The 17,754-nt window shown below is 39.0% G+C and overlaps 1 protein-coding gene across 12 annotated transcripts in view; it reads right to left on the reverse strand.

The window, feature by feature from the left end:
- clcn3 (chloride channel 3) overlaps window positions 1-17,754 on the reverse strand; it is a 65,017-nt gene that overhangs the window by 29,297 nt on the left and 17,966 nt on the right. For 7 of the 12 annotated variants that reach the window (XM_079605364.1, XM_079605357.1, XM_079605367.1 and 4 more), the window contains 2 exons: window positions 17,592-17,754; window positions 345-511 (listed from right to left, as the gene is read on the reverse strand). The exon at window positions 17,592-17,754 is cut by the window's right edge and continues 13 nt beyond it. In XM_079605364.1, the coding sequence (XP_079461490.1) occupies window positions 345-511; window positions 17,592-17,751 (327 nt within the window). In that variant the 5' untranslated portion in view covers window positions 17,752-17,754. Of the gene's footprint in view, window positions 1-344; window positions 512-9,737; window positions 9,954-10,614; window positions 10,990-17,591 lie in introns of those variants that run through there. The other 5 variants (XM_079605360.1, XM_079605368.1, XM_079605359.1 and 2 more) reach the window with 5 other exon arrangements.

Raw genomic sequence — 17,754 nt, forward strand, 5'->3', positions numbered from 1 at the left:
AACAATTAAATCCTGAAGCAATAAATAATAATAAATACAAATGAAGTTAAATAAATAAATATGGAGTTCAAGTTCCTCCCAGAACATTAATAAGTAAATAAACAAAAGTTTCAAAAATAAAAAAATTAAATAAAAGTAGAGTTCCCTTCATGTGTGAAGTATTTAATTAATTAGATTTAAAAATAGCCACATCATGAAAATAAAACTATATTGATACATACATACACATATGTATACTGTATATACACACACACGCAACAGTGTGACGTACAAGCACTCAAACCACGATCTACAGGCTCATGTCGTCCACACACACACACGGCGAGCGGCTGATGCGCCGTTACCTTGCGGTGGCGCTCTCGGTCTTTGCACTTCTCCCGGACCCAGTCGATGGTGTGGAAGTCGTCGTAGGTTCCCACACCGGGAATGGGCTCCTCCAGCAGGTCCAGCAGGTGCGTGGAGCTACTGGCCCCGCCTCCGCCCCCCCCGTTAGACATGGCGTAGTTCGACCCTGCACACACACACGAGGAGGAGCGAGCCGCTGCTGTTAGTGTGCTAAAAACACTGGACATCCACTCAAACCGCATCAAAATGTCTACTAGACGACTACTTAGTAGGCGTGTGAATCTACTGGACGAATCAGTGTTTTTGAACGAATCTCTTTAATGAATGATTCAATGACTCACTCATAAAGACTTCACTTGTTTCATTACTGGATAAATCAGCGTTTTTGAACGAATCTCTTGAATGAATGATTCAATGACTCACTCATAAAAACTTCACTTGTTTCATTACTGGATGAATCAGCGTTTTTGAACGAATCTCTTGAATGAATGATTCAAAGACTCATAAAGACTTCACTTGTTTCATTACTGGATGAATCAGTATTTTTAAACAACTCTCTTGAATTAATGATTCAATGACTCTCATAAAGACTTCACTTGTTTCATTACTGAATGAATCAGCGTTTTTGAACGAATCTCTTGAATGAATGATTCAATGACTCACTCATAAAGACTTCACTTGTTTCATTACTGGACGAATCAGTGTTTTTGAACGAATCTCTTGAATGAATGATTCACTGATTCACCCATAAAGACTTCACTTGTTTCATTACTGGACGAATCAGCGTTTTTGAACGAATCTCTTGAATGAATGATTCAATGACTCACTCATAAAGACTTCACTTGTTTCATTACTGGACGAATCAGCGTTTTTGAACGAATCTCTTGAATAAATGATTCACAGATTTACCCATAAAGACTTCACTTGTTTCATTACTGGATGAATCAGCGTTTTTGAACGAATCTCTTGAATGAATGATTAACTAATTCACCCATAAAGACTTCACTTGTTTCATTACTGGACGAATCAGCGTTTTTGAACGAATCTCTTGAATGAATGATTCAATGACTCACTCATAAAGACTTCACTTGTTTCATTACTGGACGAATCAGCGTTTTTGAACGAATCTCTTGAATGAATGATTCACAGATTTACCCATAAAGACTTCACTTGTTTCATTACTGGACGAATCAGCGTTTTTTAACGAATCTCTTGAATAAATGATTCACAGATTTACCCATAAAGACTTCACTTGTTTCATTACTGGATGAATCAGCGTTTTTGAACGAATCTCTTGAATGAATGATTAACTAATTCAGTAATGAAACAAGTGATGTCTTTATGAGTGAGTCATTGAATCATTCATTCAAAAGATTCGTTCAAAAACGCTGATTCATCCAGTAATAAAACAAGTGAAGTCTTTATGGGTGGATGAATCAGCGTTTTTGAACGAATCTCTTGAATGAATGATTCAATGACTCACTCATTAAGACTTCACTTGTTTCATTACTGGATGAATCAGCGTTTTTGAACGATGTAATGATACAATCGTTATTTGAAGCGCCAAGTTCCTTTCAAAAGGTGATTTCCACTACCATAGACGTCAATGATTATATCCAAACAATAAACAATTCAAAAGTCCCATGTTTCCAAGATAGAAGCGCAATTGCATGGGCAGGATTTGAGATGCAGGATTTGAGATGGATGATTCACCGAGTAAATCGTTACACACTTACTATTTAGTGGCTCTTACTTGAGGTCAGTGAACTGAACAAACCTCAACTCAAGTCATTCAACTCTGCGACGCACCAAAGCTGCACCTTCATTCAACACTCATTATAACATGTTTTGTGATGCCCACAGTGGCCGACTCGATGAAGGCCGAGATCTGGGTCATCTGGACGTGTGTGTGTGTGTGTGTCGTGTCCCGAGACCGGTGAGGCCGTAACCAAAACACAACAGCTGATAATCAGCTAATCAGCTTTAACACACAGATCCGAGCGACACACACCGTCACGCGCTAGAGAAACACTCACTTGTACACACTTCCCTTTTCTAGAAACTAATCTACCCGGCGACTCAAGAAAACGGCTTGTAACAAGGTTACACTGATGAAGAAAAAGCTCCTGTAAACCCAGAAATAGCAGATGAAATGTCATTCTTACAAATATAAATACATGCATCATGTGACGAGGGCAAACGCCGGCCGCATTCAGCCGAGATCAACATCTAGACTAGCAGGAGATGGAAAGTGTGTGTGTGGCTGCAGGTCTGTTATTAATAAGGGCACAAAACCACAAGGAAAGCATGACTCATTAGCAAAAAGGTACGCATGAAATCATATTGAAAGAATTCTACCAATATTATTATTTATTAGTTACCGTTATTATTTTTAATAATCAACAGCCAATAGCAATTCTTATTTTAATACTTTAGCTGGACAATAACTTTATTCTAGATCTGTTGTAAAGCCTAAACCATCTCTGTGACTTCAGTTTCCTATTATCACTGTAAAGCTGATATAAAACAATCTATATTGGTAAAAGCGCTGTATAAATAAAGGTGACTTGACTTGATTCATTGTTGTGTTATTAATACTTTTTTAAATTACGTATTTTGTTTATCATTTAATTATTATTAATATTGTTAATAATAAACAGTTAATAGTTTGTTTTAATAATAGTAGTAATTTTCTCAATTAATTAATTTAGCAATAAGCTATTTTATTATTATATATTGTGTATTTTTCATAAACAGCTATAATTATTATAATACCAAGTAAATATTAATAATATTATTGTTTAGTGTGAACGATTTGCTTATTTTTATTATTATTATTATTCATTAATTAATATATTTTGATTATTCAATTTATTTTTCAAATAATAGATAATGGCTATTATTTCATTTTAATACCTTTTAATATGAATACAATATTAATTCATATTTTGTACTGCTTTGAGTTCATATTAATAGCTTATTGTATTATTTATTCATTATTATACTTTATTATCAATTAGTATTAATATTTGTAATTATATCTGACAGCAATTATTTCACTTAATACTTTTAAATATTAATATAATTTTATCAACATTCATGTTTTGTGTTAATATTGATAGAATATTAATTTTATTGAATATTAATTTATTAATCAAATCTGTTAGAACTGAATGGCAGAGGATTAGTAGAGTATGACACTGAAGATCATTAGCTATTAAAAATATACAAGGCACTCGAGAATTTAGAAAAAACAATATATAAAGCCTTTATTTGTTCATGGCTATAACGTTTAAAAAACAATCCCATATAACCGTCAGGGTGTGAGAAAAACAACACACTCCGACTCCTTTCACACTGCAAACCATTAGTCATGTGACAGTCACCTGATTAGGACTTTTAAGATTTCACAAGGGGAAATTTAAAACGTTAACAATAGAGAGAATCTATAAACTATATTTAAAGTGGTAAAATCCAGCTTTTAATGTTGTTTATGTGTGTGTGGTGTTTGTAATATGCTTTAAGACAAATCATGTGTAAGTTCATAAGTCGACAGCATTGCTGAGTGTGTTCTGCTTAAAACTGCAGTGAACCAAAGACAGTCTCAAAAACACGGTTTGAAATCGCTGGTGTTTCTGACGTCACACACTACCTTGTAACCAATCAGATCAACGTGTGACCGTCAACCAGTGGATCTCTGAGATGAGTGAGTGAGTGAGTGGAGGCGGGGCTCATTTGCATATTCATAGAACCGCGTATACTAAATAAGGCAAGGGTGTCGAGTTACATTCAAGATGTTTTAAGCCATGAAGAAAAAAACATGAAGAATTTAGTAATTCTGTCATTTTGGTGATCAAAGATGAGTTTTAAGGGGTACAATTATTGACCAGAAACCCCCTCAACGTTCCTCACAGGAACACGATTGCTGCGTTCAAACAAACCGCAGAGATTAAATCAGACCGCAGCTGGTTTCATCTGACGCACACGTCCCCCTCCGAGCCGAAGCGTCCCGCTGACTCACAGAGAGAGACCCTCGGGCCGACTCAAGGCCACGACAGCAGACACAGTTCACTGAGGAGTGTGTGCTTGTGTGAGAGCCAGAGCAGCTTACAAGACAAACCTGCAATTCAAGCTTTCACAAAACGGCTTGTTAAAGTCCATTTGCTTCCTGTGCAGATCATCTGGTCTTTCTGCACAGAAACACTGGAAGTGCATGTTTAGCGTGTAAACACACGTGGCCGTTTACACTGGCATCTTTCACAATGTTGCACTGCTTACGGGAGGATATTAAGCATGGTAAAATGTGGCAAGCACTTCTTTTTTTTTATCGGCAGCTCAAAGCATAATCAAATGAGCTAAAACATTATATATATGCAGAAATACACCAAAATACTGTTTTTGTGAACAAAAAACAGTGCAAAAGCAACCAAAGCATTACCATGAAAAACAGAAACTAGTGTTTTTTCCACTTGCTTTACAAGTCCTCCATCTAAACCTTCTCAAAACTAGATGCATTTGCTTGAGAAGCAGCGCTGCATACGATATTAAGAGTTACTTTTAGAGAATATGTCTTTATTACGAGTGCAATTTGTTCTGTTTATGTTTTAAGTACAAAATAAGTGAAAAAATCAGCCAGTGCAGAGAGACACAAACTACACTTATAATTATTTTAATACTTCATTAATATCAATATTGGATTAATAATTTTAATAATCAACAGCTAATAGGATCACAAGTCTTAAACTCTGACGCTTTTCAAGTCAATTTAACTCATTTGAGCTGAAAATTGACATTCAGTCTTACAGGACAAACTTACTTTTATATCTTTAAAACTGCTTCACAGTTTAACCATTGAGCAGAATATCAATTCGATTCAACATTACACTGAGAACGTCAGCCAAAGCGGACATTTTAAAGGGACGTGCTATTTAACCCCGTGAGGTGAGAAGTGTGTGTGTGTTGTGTTCGGTTCATGTTCGTCTGCCCCTGCTAAATATGACAGAGACGTGTGTGTTTGCGCTGTGGCTCGTCTGGCACTGAACGGCGGCGTTTGCTCACGGATTACCGAGTTCACCTGACGGCATATTTAAAGACGTTTTCACGAGTCGAGTCACGCCGCTCCTCATCCAGACCTGATAACAGGCAACACAGAAGCAGATATATTATATATATATATATATATATATATATATATATATATATATATATATATAAATAATTTGTGCAGCATGTGGCCTGCAACGAAGTAATGAGTAATGACTTGAAACGATCTGCTCAGTCAGGAAGGGGTTTAATAAAATCAAATAAAAACCGATTCTCCAATGCATTGTTCCCATTTTATTACTGTTTAAATGAGTTAATCTAGTAGCTTTTGGTGTCATAACCTTATTTATTATGGTTACATGTATCAAAAATGACGAGAACAATACTAGGCTTGTTTTTTAGGCCCATTTTCTTTTCTTTTACTTTATTAATTTTGTTGTGGGGTCAGTGAAAATTGTAACCACTGGCCCAACCAGAAATAAAAAAACTGGGCCAGTAGAAACAATCCTTAGCGTTGTGCCCTGTATTAGCAAAGCTTTCCAGCGCTGAACAGACTGAAACCTGCCGCTGAGGTCGCGTTGTTTCTGCTCCACACGTGACGTGAGTAACATTGGTTTTGCTCAGTTTCACAGAACCAGGACAAGCTGCTGTTGTAATGTTAGTTTAGTAACAGGACGAGTGGCGTGATTGATGACGAGCATCACCTGCGCGACGCACCGGTCTCGAATCTCTCGCGGAGGAGCGCCGACAGTGGAGATGGAGAGAGGACCAGGCCTGGACCATGAAGGTAGCTGAACAAACTCGGGGTTACAGGATTAGTTTTGAGTTGACAAAACCAAACCGATGCAATCAGGCTTTATTGGTACCATGACGCAGCTCATCAACTTTCTCTGTCAACTCAGGCTTTGATCTTAAGCTATGATTGATCCACGAGCGCGTGCACATACCAAAGTGACGTTGGCACCGAACAACCAATCGCGCGTTCGATATGGAGAGCGAGAGCGATATATTTTTTCCGCGGAGGAGCAAGAGATAATCATTCAGAATTACGATGAATTCAAGCATGTATTACAAGCTCGAAACAATACGGTCTCTGCTGCCAAAGCAAGAGAAGACAGTTGGAGAAAGATTGCTGATTGCGTTAATGTGTACTCTAAACAAATAGGCTACGTTGCCTATTCATGTAAAATTATGTATAGGCTATGAATGTATGTGTGTGTGAAATATAGCCTATATTTTTATAATATATAAAAACTGCGCATGTATATACTAATAAAGATTAATATTGATTTATTTTTAGATGCAACTCCAAACGTTCTTGGCAGCAGATAAAGACAAAATATAAAAATATAATTCAAAGTATTTACACACAACCTTTTATTATTTTTGTAAACATTTGATCACACACACTTGTAATTAATTCGACATGTTAAATTATTTATGTGCGGCTCAAGAAGTTCGCAAAGATAAGATATTCCTTCCGCAGAAAATCTGTATCTTTCATACAAACTATCAGGAAAGGCAAGGGGATTTTGTCCAGCTAAAAACTCTTTCTCTACGATGTGCTCGTCTAACAATTTGCGCTGAGATGTCCACAGGATTTGGAAGAAAATGTAAAGCCATTGCAACAAACACTGGGAATTAGTTACGTCACCTATATGTTTCTTTGCTCACAGCTGATTGGTCAAACTTCAGTCTGAGATCTCGAATCCAGAACTTAACCTGCCCCGGAGCAGGTTAGCCGTGCAGCGTAAGATACCATGGCAACGAACACCGATTAAAGCCGAGCTACTTTCATAGTACCTAGAACCCAGGGTTGGCGGAAACTAAGCTGAAACATAGCTGGCTAGCCACCTAAACCGGCTTCATGGTATAGGCCCCAGGCCTGGACTATTTTATTTGATGTTTTGTTTTTGTATAAGTGACAGCAGTCGTCCCTGAGGGGCTGCCGTCTTTACTTACATTTTGTATTGGTTTATTTTATTATTAAAGTGTGTTGAATGTTCGCTGTTCCCGCCGCCTCCTTCCTATAACAACAGACTCGTTACCGACAGTTTTGAGTGTCATTGTTTGTCTGGAGCTGCTGGCGAACAACACCCAACTCTAACTCTAAAAAAAAACATTTTTTTTGTTCTTGTCATTCGTTCGTCATCTTCACTTTGTCTTCTACTATGATAGGGACATCCACCCTTGCATAGCGTGTTCGTGCATTTTATGGGCGGAGCAATGAAGGGAGGGTTGTGTGCAGGGTCCGAAATTAACACCCGCCAAGCGCCAAATGCGGGTAGATTTTCCATTTGGCGAGTAAATCTCAAAAGGCTATCCGCCACGCTGGCGGGTGAATGTTCATACCAAAATAGTAATGTAATAAAATGTTTTTAATAAAATGTTTGTCTCGCCATAGTCTTATCTGATCGGTGAGTAGCCGAATGTAGACGAACTGCTGCGCGTGTGACAGGGCGCATGTTTAACTGAAGAACGAGCAGAGAGAGAGAGCGAGCCCCGGTCGCGCGCGCGCTCTCTCTCTCGCTCTCTCAGTGGAGCCAGGCGAAAGTGACCCGAAAGTGACACCGTCTCCTAACCGCTGTCTTCAGCATCCGAAATTAACACCCGCCAAGCACCAAATGCTGGTAGATTTTCCGTTTAGCGAATAAATAATAAAATAAAATGTTCGGACACTCGGGAGGTCGTGAGATATTCCACACGTTACGAGTCAGTTAAACTGATATTCGCTTCAAAGCAGCTGGCACACGGCACGACTGTCCGTGAGCTTTCGCGCTAAACACAAGAGACCGGAGTTTTCAATGTTGCAGGCAATAGCTTCAGATAGAAAATGACAGAAATGTGTGTGAACAGTAATGGACAGATTATGAACAGCTAAATGAACAGTAGCCATTCCTTTCAACAAACGAGAGAGAGAGAGAGAGAGAGAGAGAGAGAGAGAGAGAGATTAAGAGTGTGTGTGTGTGTGTGTGTGTGTGTGTGTAAAATAAAAAATAAAAAAATTATTATAGCCTACATTTCAAATTTTGCTCTGGACAATTTTTTATGTTTGTATTCAACATAATACCTTATTATCTCAATTAAATGTACTGAAATTAATGTATATGTGACACAAAAAGGCTGTTTATTATTTTGGCCGGTAAAAAATATGCTTGTCTGGTGGATTTTTTCATCTACCAGTCCCCGTGGCAGGTGAGCCAAAAAGTTAATTTCGGACCCTGGTTGTGTGTGTGTTTGGGTTGATTTCAAATATCAACTGTGTTTCTCAGAAATCACTGACTGCACCTTTAAGACTGAGAAAGAGAAAAATCCCTCACTGCTTGTGACTGCAACCAAAGAAAACGCTGAACTCTGGGTGTTAGTGTGGCACATGTCGCTGGATGAGCTGAAAAGTCAAGCACGCTTACTGGAAACACAAATAATGGATTTCACAGCCATACGGAGGGTCATAGAGAATCGTGATGGATTATTCTTCAAGTCATGTGACTTTTATCCTTAATGCATTACGGCACTCACACAGAAGAGAGCAACAAGTCTCTCCTGTTGGGATTATGAATTATGAATGACTGGCAAATTAAACAACTCAGTGTTACTTTAGTATTATTGAGATAGTATAGTTTTATGTATTGGTTTTGATAGTGCCTAGGCAACTAGCTGAAATAGAATAAATGCAAGTAATATAAGCAATGAAAAGGCTTTTTTTAATGGTTTTAGTTCACTATAATAACCCCATACTCGAGGGCGCAACAACAAAAATACATAACACACACCTTGAAATCTCCTGAGATATGGGTGCAAAACACACACTCACAGATGCTACCGTGTCCATTTACTAAGTTTATGATATCTGCTATGCCCTAAACCAAAACCTTACACAAACCCAATGCCATCAGTAGATCTAAACTACATAATTATCTGATTTTGGTGTAGCAAAACAAAAACAAGTCTAGCAACCCACACATACGCATGCACAAAATACACGTCACAAGGAAGGAATCAAATAAATAAATAAATCGTTTTAATTCTGATAACGCACATAAAATATAACACGCTGTATGCATTGGCATGAGTGTGCGAGACGAGTGGACTGTCGCATTATGTGCGTTATTGCTTGCAAATGCAACACGTATATTATGAGTACATTGCAACACACTCCCCACTGATGTAATAACACACACCTAGTATTAGTGCGTGTGAAAAACTGTCTCCTGTCAGCAAACGCGCTCAAAGCTTACCGACACTGACAACACACATGATCATGCGTGAGGTGCGCGCGCGTACGCATATATATAATCGATTATCGGCGATGAGTGTCTCGGTCCGCGGTCGGTCGGACAGTGACGTACCTCTGCCGCTCAGCTCGTGCAGGGGGATCGTGTCCCCTCCGCCGTCGTACGGGAGATACGGGTCTGCGGAGACCTCCTCCACACCGATCATCGCGATGCTCGGGTCACAGGCGCGCTCGGGCAGCAGGAGAGAGCGCGGCGGCCATGATCAGCAGCGCGGACTGAGTGAGATTGAGAAGACAGCAGCGTGATTGCGTCACTCCAGTGCGTCAATGCGGCAGCCGGTGACGTCAGCACGTCCAAGACGCGCTCACACACGGTTTATTCGGTAAACCTTTTTTTTTTTTTTTATCTTCTGGATGTCTTGTTATAGTTGTTAATGTTTCATGTTTGTCTTTTGTCTAAAAATAAATAAATAAATATAAAAAACTCGCGGAATGGACGGTAAAATGATATTACGATGTCTTCAAATGTATACATAACTGTGTAAATAAGAAGCACTTCGGCGATATTTCAGGCTGAATATGACATGAAAGCAGCGCACAAAAGCCTTTGCATTATAGAGACTGTAGACACCATTTCAAAACCCTATGGCTTTTTTTTGCCATTTGTGATTAATAATTAATAATTTAACAATTTCTGATTATATTTTTTCCCCTCCATTCTGTCACCTGATGGAGTTTTGGTTCCTTGCCACTGTAGCCTTTGGCTTGTTGGGGACTCTTAATATTCAACAATGTTATTGATCTGTCTGCATTGACACCATTATATGTTATGAAACAACCTGCATTGTAAAAAGCGCTATGTAAATAAAGGTGACTTGTTGACACACACACACACACGCGCGCGCGCGCGCACACACACACACACGTGCACACACACTTCAGTAAAAGTAGACCTTCACTCCCCACACACACACCCCACAATCACCATTTACCTTTAGCAATAATCCTGCTGTTGCCAGGCAACAGCTCTGGACTATGTGGTGAGGTCACCCATAGGCTTTGTTATGGTGTTTAAATCAGAGCGCCTCAGTCCTGTTAGTGTTTTCTGGTTCAGAAATCATCGCACGCGGAGTATTGAAACTGAACACCTGTGAGTGTGAAGCGCCGGAGACCCCCTTCATCACTCCGAGGATATAAACAGCAACATATCTGACACGTACTCTCACACAGCAACAACCGGAGTAAGAGGATACCAGTCTAAACTCACTCGAGGTGACGGGGCAGTCAAACTGGTTCCCATGTGGCATTTCTCTATATCCACACGCTTCCGGACCGGTGTGACGGTCACCTTCAGTCATGCCAGATCTTCCAGATTAAAAAATAAAAACCGAAATCGCTATTATTTGTGAAGGTGACATGCCTAAACATAAGGGTATCAGGATAAAAACTTGATGATTTAATGTTTAAAAGACGACCATTAAATGTTAGTCTTGTAAGTTTACAAGTTTTAATGTAAAATAAAAGTATTATTATTATAGTTTTTCTTAAATACTAATTTTTATATTACTTTACTGTTAAATATTACAATAGTAATAATTTTATTTTGTAGTTTGTAGTATATATTATTTTATCCATATACTATGATATATTTGATATATGCTCACAAAATGTTAGCGCAAAATGGGCATTAATAAATCAAATTAAAACAGCCATAAATATTAGGCCTAGTATTGTAATTTTACAGTTGTAATATAAAATAAAAGCAGTGTTTTATATAGTATTTCATACTTCTTATATTTTTTGGTGAAATATTATAAGAGTAATATTTCTTATTTCATTCTTTTAATAATACTTTGTTAATTATTACTATTATTATAATATAATTATTACTATAATTTTACATCCATATTGATATAACAAAATGTTGTTCAAATTGTACATGACGAAATTAACTAAATATTGTATTTCTTAAATATTTCTTTTTATTCAAATATTACAATAGTAATATTTCATATTCTGTATTAATTAAGTAGTTTTTATATTTTATTTAATAATAATAATATATATTTTTTATTATTATAATAAAGCCATATTGGTACATAGTCACACATTTTGGCCAAATTGTGCAGCCCTACAAACAAGACGGCAAACCTGGTATCTTTTTCTTAATATCTTTTTTTTAAAATCACATTTTAAATCACAATTAAAAATTTTATCAGAAAACTTAAATTAGATTTTTCTCCCCCAGATCCTGAGCCGTACCGGGTTTTCCCCGAAGCTTCGCCCGCGCCGGACGGGTAACTCTCTTTGAGCGAGTCTGACAGGGCAGGGATTGTTGTTGAATGAAATGTGACACCTCCCCGTTTCCCAGAGACTCTTGTTGTGTTTGCCGGTCCATTCAACAGAGGTCTGCCAGACTCATGAATAATGAACTTACTAATGATGAGGAACCGATCTCATGCAGAAAATACACTCATAGAAGACCTCTTCATGATCTTCAGCCACTGCTCTGATAAACACACACACACACACACACACACACACACACACACACACACACACACACACACACACACACACACACACACACACACACACACACACACACACACACACACACACCTGGCAAAAGAACCACTGACCCAACACACTTCCACTCAAAAGAAAGGAAATTAATACTTTCACTCTGCAAGGGTGCATTAAATTGATCAAAAGTGACAGTAAATGCATATTTAATGTTACAAAAGATTTCTATTTCAAATAAATGCTGTCCTTGTGAACTTTATATTTACAATGAATCCTGAACATTAGTTTTCCACAAAAATATGAACGGTTTTCAACATTGATAATAATCTGAAATATTTCTTGAGCATCAAATCATCATATTATTATGCTTTCTGAAGGATCATGTGACTCTGAAGACTGGAGTAATGATGCTGAAAATACAGCTTTGATCACAGGAATAAATTACATTTTACAATATACTCACATAGCAAACAGTTATTTTAAATTATACTGTGTGAAATATGTGAAATTCACATATTTTGTGAAATATGAATAATATTCACAATATTACTGTTTTTACTGTATTTTAATCAAATAAATGCAGCCTTGGTGAGCAGAAGAGACAAAAACACGAGTGAACATCATAACTCTAAGAGGTGTCTGTTAATAATAATAATAATAATAATAATAACCACTTGAGCTGTGGTTCGTTCATGCGCTTCATAAATAAAAATTGATTGATTGATTGATTGTTTCTTATACTGACACAATGTTGTAGAAAACAACAATCACTAGCACGTATTTCAACATGACAGGGTTCGCATCTAACTTGTAAAAATGTGTATTTATATACGTTATATAGGTACGCAAGCGATTCTATTTTACAAACGGTTTCTATATTTCTGCGATGTCGCGCTGGAACAACAAACTCAAAGTGTGGCGATGAGAATCTCTTTATTTCATGTTAAAAGCGTGTCATGTGACTTTGAATATCATTTAGTGCTCCAGCTTTGAGCTGTAAAAGCAACACTGGATAATTCACCTCAGATCTTGAAATTAAACAAATGGAAACAAGAACGTTCAACTGTAAAGAAACAAATGTATTATTTGACAAAGATTGTTTTAGTAACTCAGTAGCCTATGTATTTGAATAATGTTTAAATGTGTAATATTTGTGAATTTGATCATATTTTCTTGCTGGTCTTTTCTTCAGATAAACGTCATTTTCTAAGATAAGGTTACAGAGAGATTTTTTGTGTGTGTTTGATCAACAACTCACATATGTGTTCTCTTGGTATCGTGTGTTATTCGGTACAAATATAGAATGATTAAAGTAAAAATTAACTTTGAACGCCTGAGCGGGACGGTTGCAACACGGGGGTGGGACGGATTAAACGGAAACTATTCATCTAATGCTTGGTTTTATGAACAATACCTGACAAGTAACTTATGTACATATTGTTACAAACATATTTTGTAATTTATTTTAATTTAAAGGTTAATTTTGACCATTTTTGATATATCGCCCAATACATTTTTTTTTGTTTATCCGTTTACAAATTACAAATCCGTTTACAATTAATTTTCTTATATTTCTTCCTTGAGTCATATTGAGTGTTTTCTAGTTGAATAGCCTTTTCCTATGACCAGGTTTAACTGGCAGGAGGCGCTGTTTCAACCGTCCCGACAGCGCCTCCCGCCAGTTAAACCTGTTTTGCCCTTAAACTAACAAACTCTGATATTGCACACTTAAGGGTGTGTTGCAGGACTAATACACCTGCCGTATTATCAGTACAATGGCACATGAAACAATAAATACAATAAATACCTTTCCAGCTTTAACTCCAAAACGGCATGATGTAAAGAAGAAATGTTTTCGCGGGTCTGGTAGGCATTGCGTGTTGTACGTGCTGACGAAATTTAACGTATATGACGTGCGTGGTTTTCAAGGAAATCTCAATGTTTCATCCGTCCCATGTTTCAATCGTCTCCCCTACTCTCTGGTGCCGTGCACTTGACGCGAGACTCCGCCTACACGCTGTTCTGATTGGCTGTGCACTCGCCGCGAGACTCCGCCCACACACTGTTCTGATTGGCTGTGCACTCGCCGCGAGACTCCGTCCACACGCTGTTCTGATTGGCTGTGCACTCGCCGCGAGACTCCGCCCACACGCTGTTCTGATTGGCTGTGCACTCGCCGCGAGACTCCGTCCACACGCTGTTCTGATTGGCTGTGCACTCGCCGTGAGACTCCCCCCACATGCTGTTCTGATTGGCTGTGCACCAGCCGCAAGACTCCGCCCACACGCTGTTCTGATTGGCTGTGCATTCGCCGTGAGACTCCCCCCACATGCTGTTCTGATTGGCTGTGCATTCGCCACGAGACTCCGCCCACACGCTGTTCTGATTGGCTGTGCATTCGCCGTGAGACTCCCCCCACATGCTGTTCTGATTGGCTGTGCATTCGCCGTGAGACTCCCCCCACATGCTGTTCTGATTGGCTGTGCACTCGCCGCGAGACTCCGTCCACACGCTGTTCTGATTGGCTGTGCACTCGCCGCGAGACTCCGCCCACACGCTGTTCTGATTGGCTGTGCACTCGCCGCGAGACTCCGTCCACACGCTGTTCTGATTGGCTGTGCACTCGCCGCGAGACTCCGTCCACACGCTGTTCTGATTGGCTGTGCACTCGCCGCGAGACTCCGCCCACACGCTGTTCTGATTGGCTGTGCACTCGCCGCGAGACTCCGTCCACACGCTGTTCTGATTGGCTGTGCACTCGCCGTGAGACTCCCCCCACATGCTGTTCTGATTGGCTGTGCACCAGCCGCAAGACTCCGCCCACACGCTGTTCTGATTGGCTGTGCATTCGCCGTGAGACTCCCCCCACATGCTGTTCTGATTGGCTGTGCATTCGCCGTGAGACTCCCCCCACATGCTGTTCTGATTGGCTGTGCATTCGCCACGAGACTCCCCCCACATGCTGTTCTGATTGGCTGTGCACTCGCCGCGAGACTCCGTCCACACGCTGTTCTGATTGGCTGTGCACTCGCCGTGAGACTCCCCCCACATGCTGTTCTGATTGGCTGTGCACCAGCCGCAAGACTCCGCCCACACGCTGTTCTGATTGGCTGTGCATTCGCCGTGAGACTCCCCCCACATGCTGTTCTGATTGGCTGTGCATTCGCCACGAGACTCCGCCCACACGCTGTTCTGATTGGCTGTGCATTCGCAACGAGACTCCGCCCATACGCTGTTCTGATTGGCTGTGCACCAGCCGCGAGACCCCGCCCACACGCTGTTCTGATTGGCTGTGCACTCGCCGCAAGACTCCGCCCACACGCCGTTCTGATTGGCTGTGGGTTTTGATTGATTCATACGCATCTCGCAGTCGCGTCATGTATAGTGTGGACAGACAAATGATTTGTCGCTGGATCTTATCGCATCGCGTCTGGTTAGGACACGGTGTGAGTGTCGTCCACTTGTGATCCGATCCACCAAAACACATCTAAATACCAGGAGTGAACTAGGGATGCACGATATATCTGCACGATAATTCCATAATTTGTTATCGTTATCATCAACCCAATAAGACAATTTGGCCGATTATCTTAAGCCGATAAATAATGGATTAAATTCTTCAGATGAGACTGTTCACCATGATGGTTTTGAATTGCTTGAAATATGTTTGGAATCACTTCAAAAAAGGAAAATAAAGTTCAGTGCAACACGTGCAGCGCAAATCTGCGACATAAAATTATCATGAGAACATTATTATAATTGTGTGCTTGGGACATGGATTTAAATGGTGAGACTTTTGTTTTTGTAATCAGTCTCTCAAAAATGATACAACAAATTTGGGTTTAGATTTATCGGCCAATATATCGGTTATCGGCTTTCAAATATAAAGAATTATCGGTATCGGAAAAAAATTGTGTGTATGTTTGAGTGTATGTAGTGTATGTTTGAGTGTATGTAGTGTATGTTTGAGTGTATGTAGTGTATGTTTGAGTGTATGTAGTGTATGTAGTGTATGTATGTAGTGTATGTAGTGTTTGAGTGTATGTAATGTATGTTTGAGTGTATGTAGTGTATGCTTGAGTGTATGCTTGAGTGTATGTTTGAGTGCATGTAGTGTATGCTTGAGTGTATGTAGTGTATGCTTCAGTGTATGTAGTGTATGTTTGAGTGTATGTAGTGTATGTTTGAGTGTATGTAGTGTATGTTTGAGTGTATGTAGTGTATGTTTGAGTGTATGTAATGTATGTTTGAGTGTATGTAATGTATGTTTGAGTGTATGTAGTGTATGTTTGAGTGTATGTAGTGTATGTTTGAGTGTATGTAGTGTATGTAGTGTATGTAGTGTATGTTTGAGTGTATGTAATGTATGTTTGAGTGTATGTAATGTATGTTTGAGTGTATGTAGTGTATGTTTGAGTGTATGTAGTGTATGCTTGAGTGTATGTAGTTTATGTTTGAGTGTATGTAGTGTATGTTTGAGTGTATGTAGTGTATGTTTGAGTGTATGTAGTTTATGTTTGAGTGTATGTAGTTTATGTTTGAGTGCATGTAGTTTATGTTTGAGTGCATGTAGTGTATGTTTGAGTGCATGTAGTTTATGTTTGAGTGCATGTAGTTTATGTTTGAGTGCATGTAGTGTATGTTTGAGTGTATGTAATGTATGTTTGAGTGTATGTAGTGTATGTTTGAGTGTATGTAGTGTATGTTTGAGTGCATGTAGTGTATGCTTGAGTGCATGTAGTGTATGTTTGAGTGCATGTAGTGTATGTTTGAGTGTATGTAGTGTATGTTTGAGTGTATGTAGTGTATGTTTGAGTGTATGTAGTGTATGTGTTTGAGTGTATGTAGTGTATGTTGTGTATGTAGTGTATGTTTGAGTGTATGTAGTGTATGTTTGAGTGTATGTAGTTTGAGTGTATGTAGTGTATGTTTGAGTGTATGTAGTGTATGTTTGAGTGTATGTAGTGTATGTTTGAGTGTATGTAGTGTATGTTTGAGTGTATGTAATGTATGTTTGAGTGTATGTAGTGTATGTAGTGTATGTTTGAGTGTATGTAGTGTATGTTTGAGTGTATGTAATGTATGTTTGAGTGTATGTAGTGTATGTTTGAGTGTATGTAATGTATGTTTGAGTGTATGTAGTGTATGTTTGAGTGTATGTAGTGTATGTTTGAGTGTATGTAATGTATGTTTGAGTGTATGTAGTTTATGTTTGAGTGTATGTAGTGTATGTAGTGTATGTTTGAGTGTATGTAGTGTATGTTTGAGTGTATGTAATGTATGTTTGAGAGTATGTAGTTTATGTTTGAGTGTATGTAGTGTATGTAGTGTATGTTTGAGTGTATGTAGTGTATGTTTGAGTGTATGTAATGTATGTTTGAGTGTATGTAGTGTATGTTTGAGTGTATGTAGTGTATGTTTGAGCTGCAGTGTGTGGGTTTACCTGGAGACGCGTCCCCGTCGAGAAGGTTGTCGTCTTCTGTTGTGTGGAAGTCCATGATGACGCCGGCTCCATCGAGAAGCTCTTCGTCACTGCTAGCGCTCGTGATGCTGTTGTAGCTGTTTCTGCCGTAGCCTCTGGTGAACAACTGCTCAGACTCCATTTA

This window comes from Phoxinus phoxinus (genome assembly GCF_949152265.1).
Source record: "Phoxinus phoxinus genome assembly, chromosome: 2".
NCBI classification, from domain to species: domain Eukaryota; kingdom Metazoa; phylum Chordata; class Actinopteri; order Cypriniformes; family Leuciscidae; genus Phoxinus; species Phoxinus phoxinus.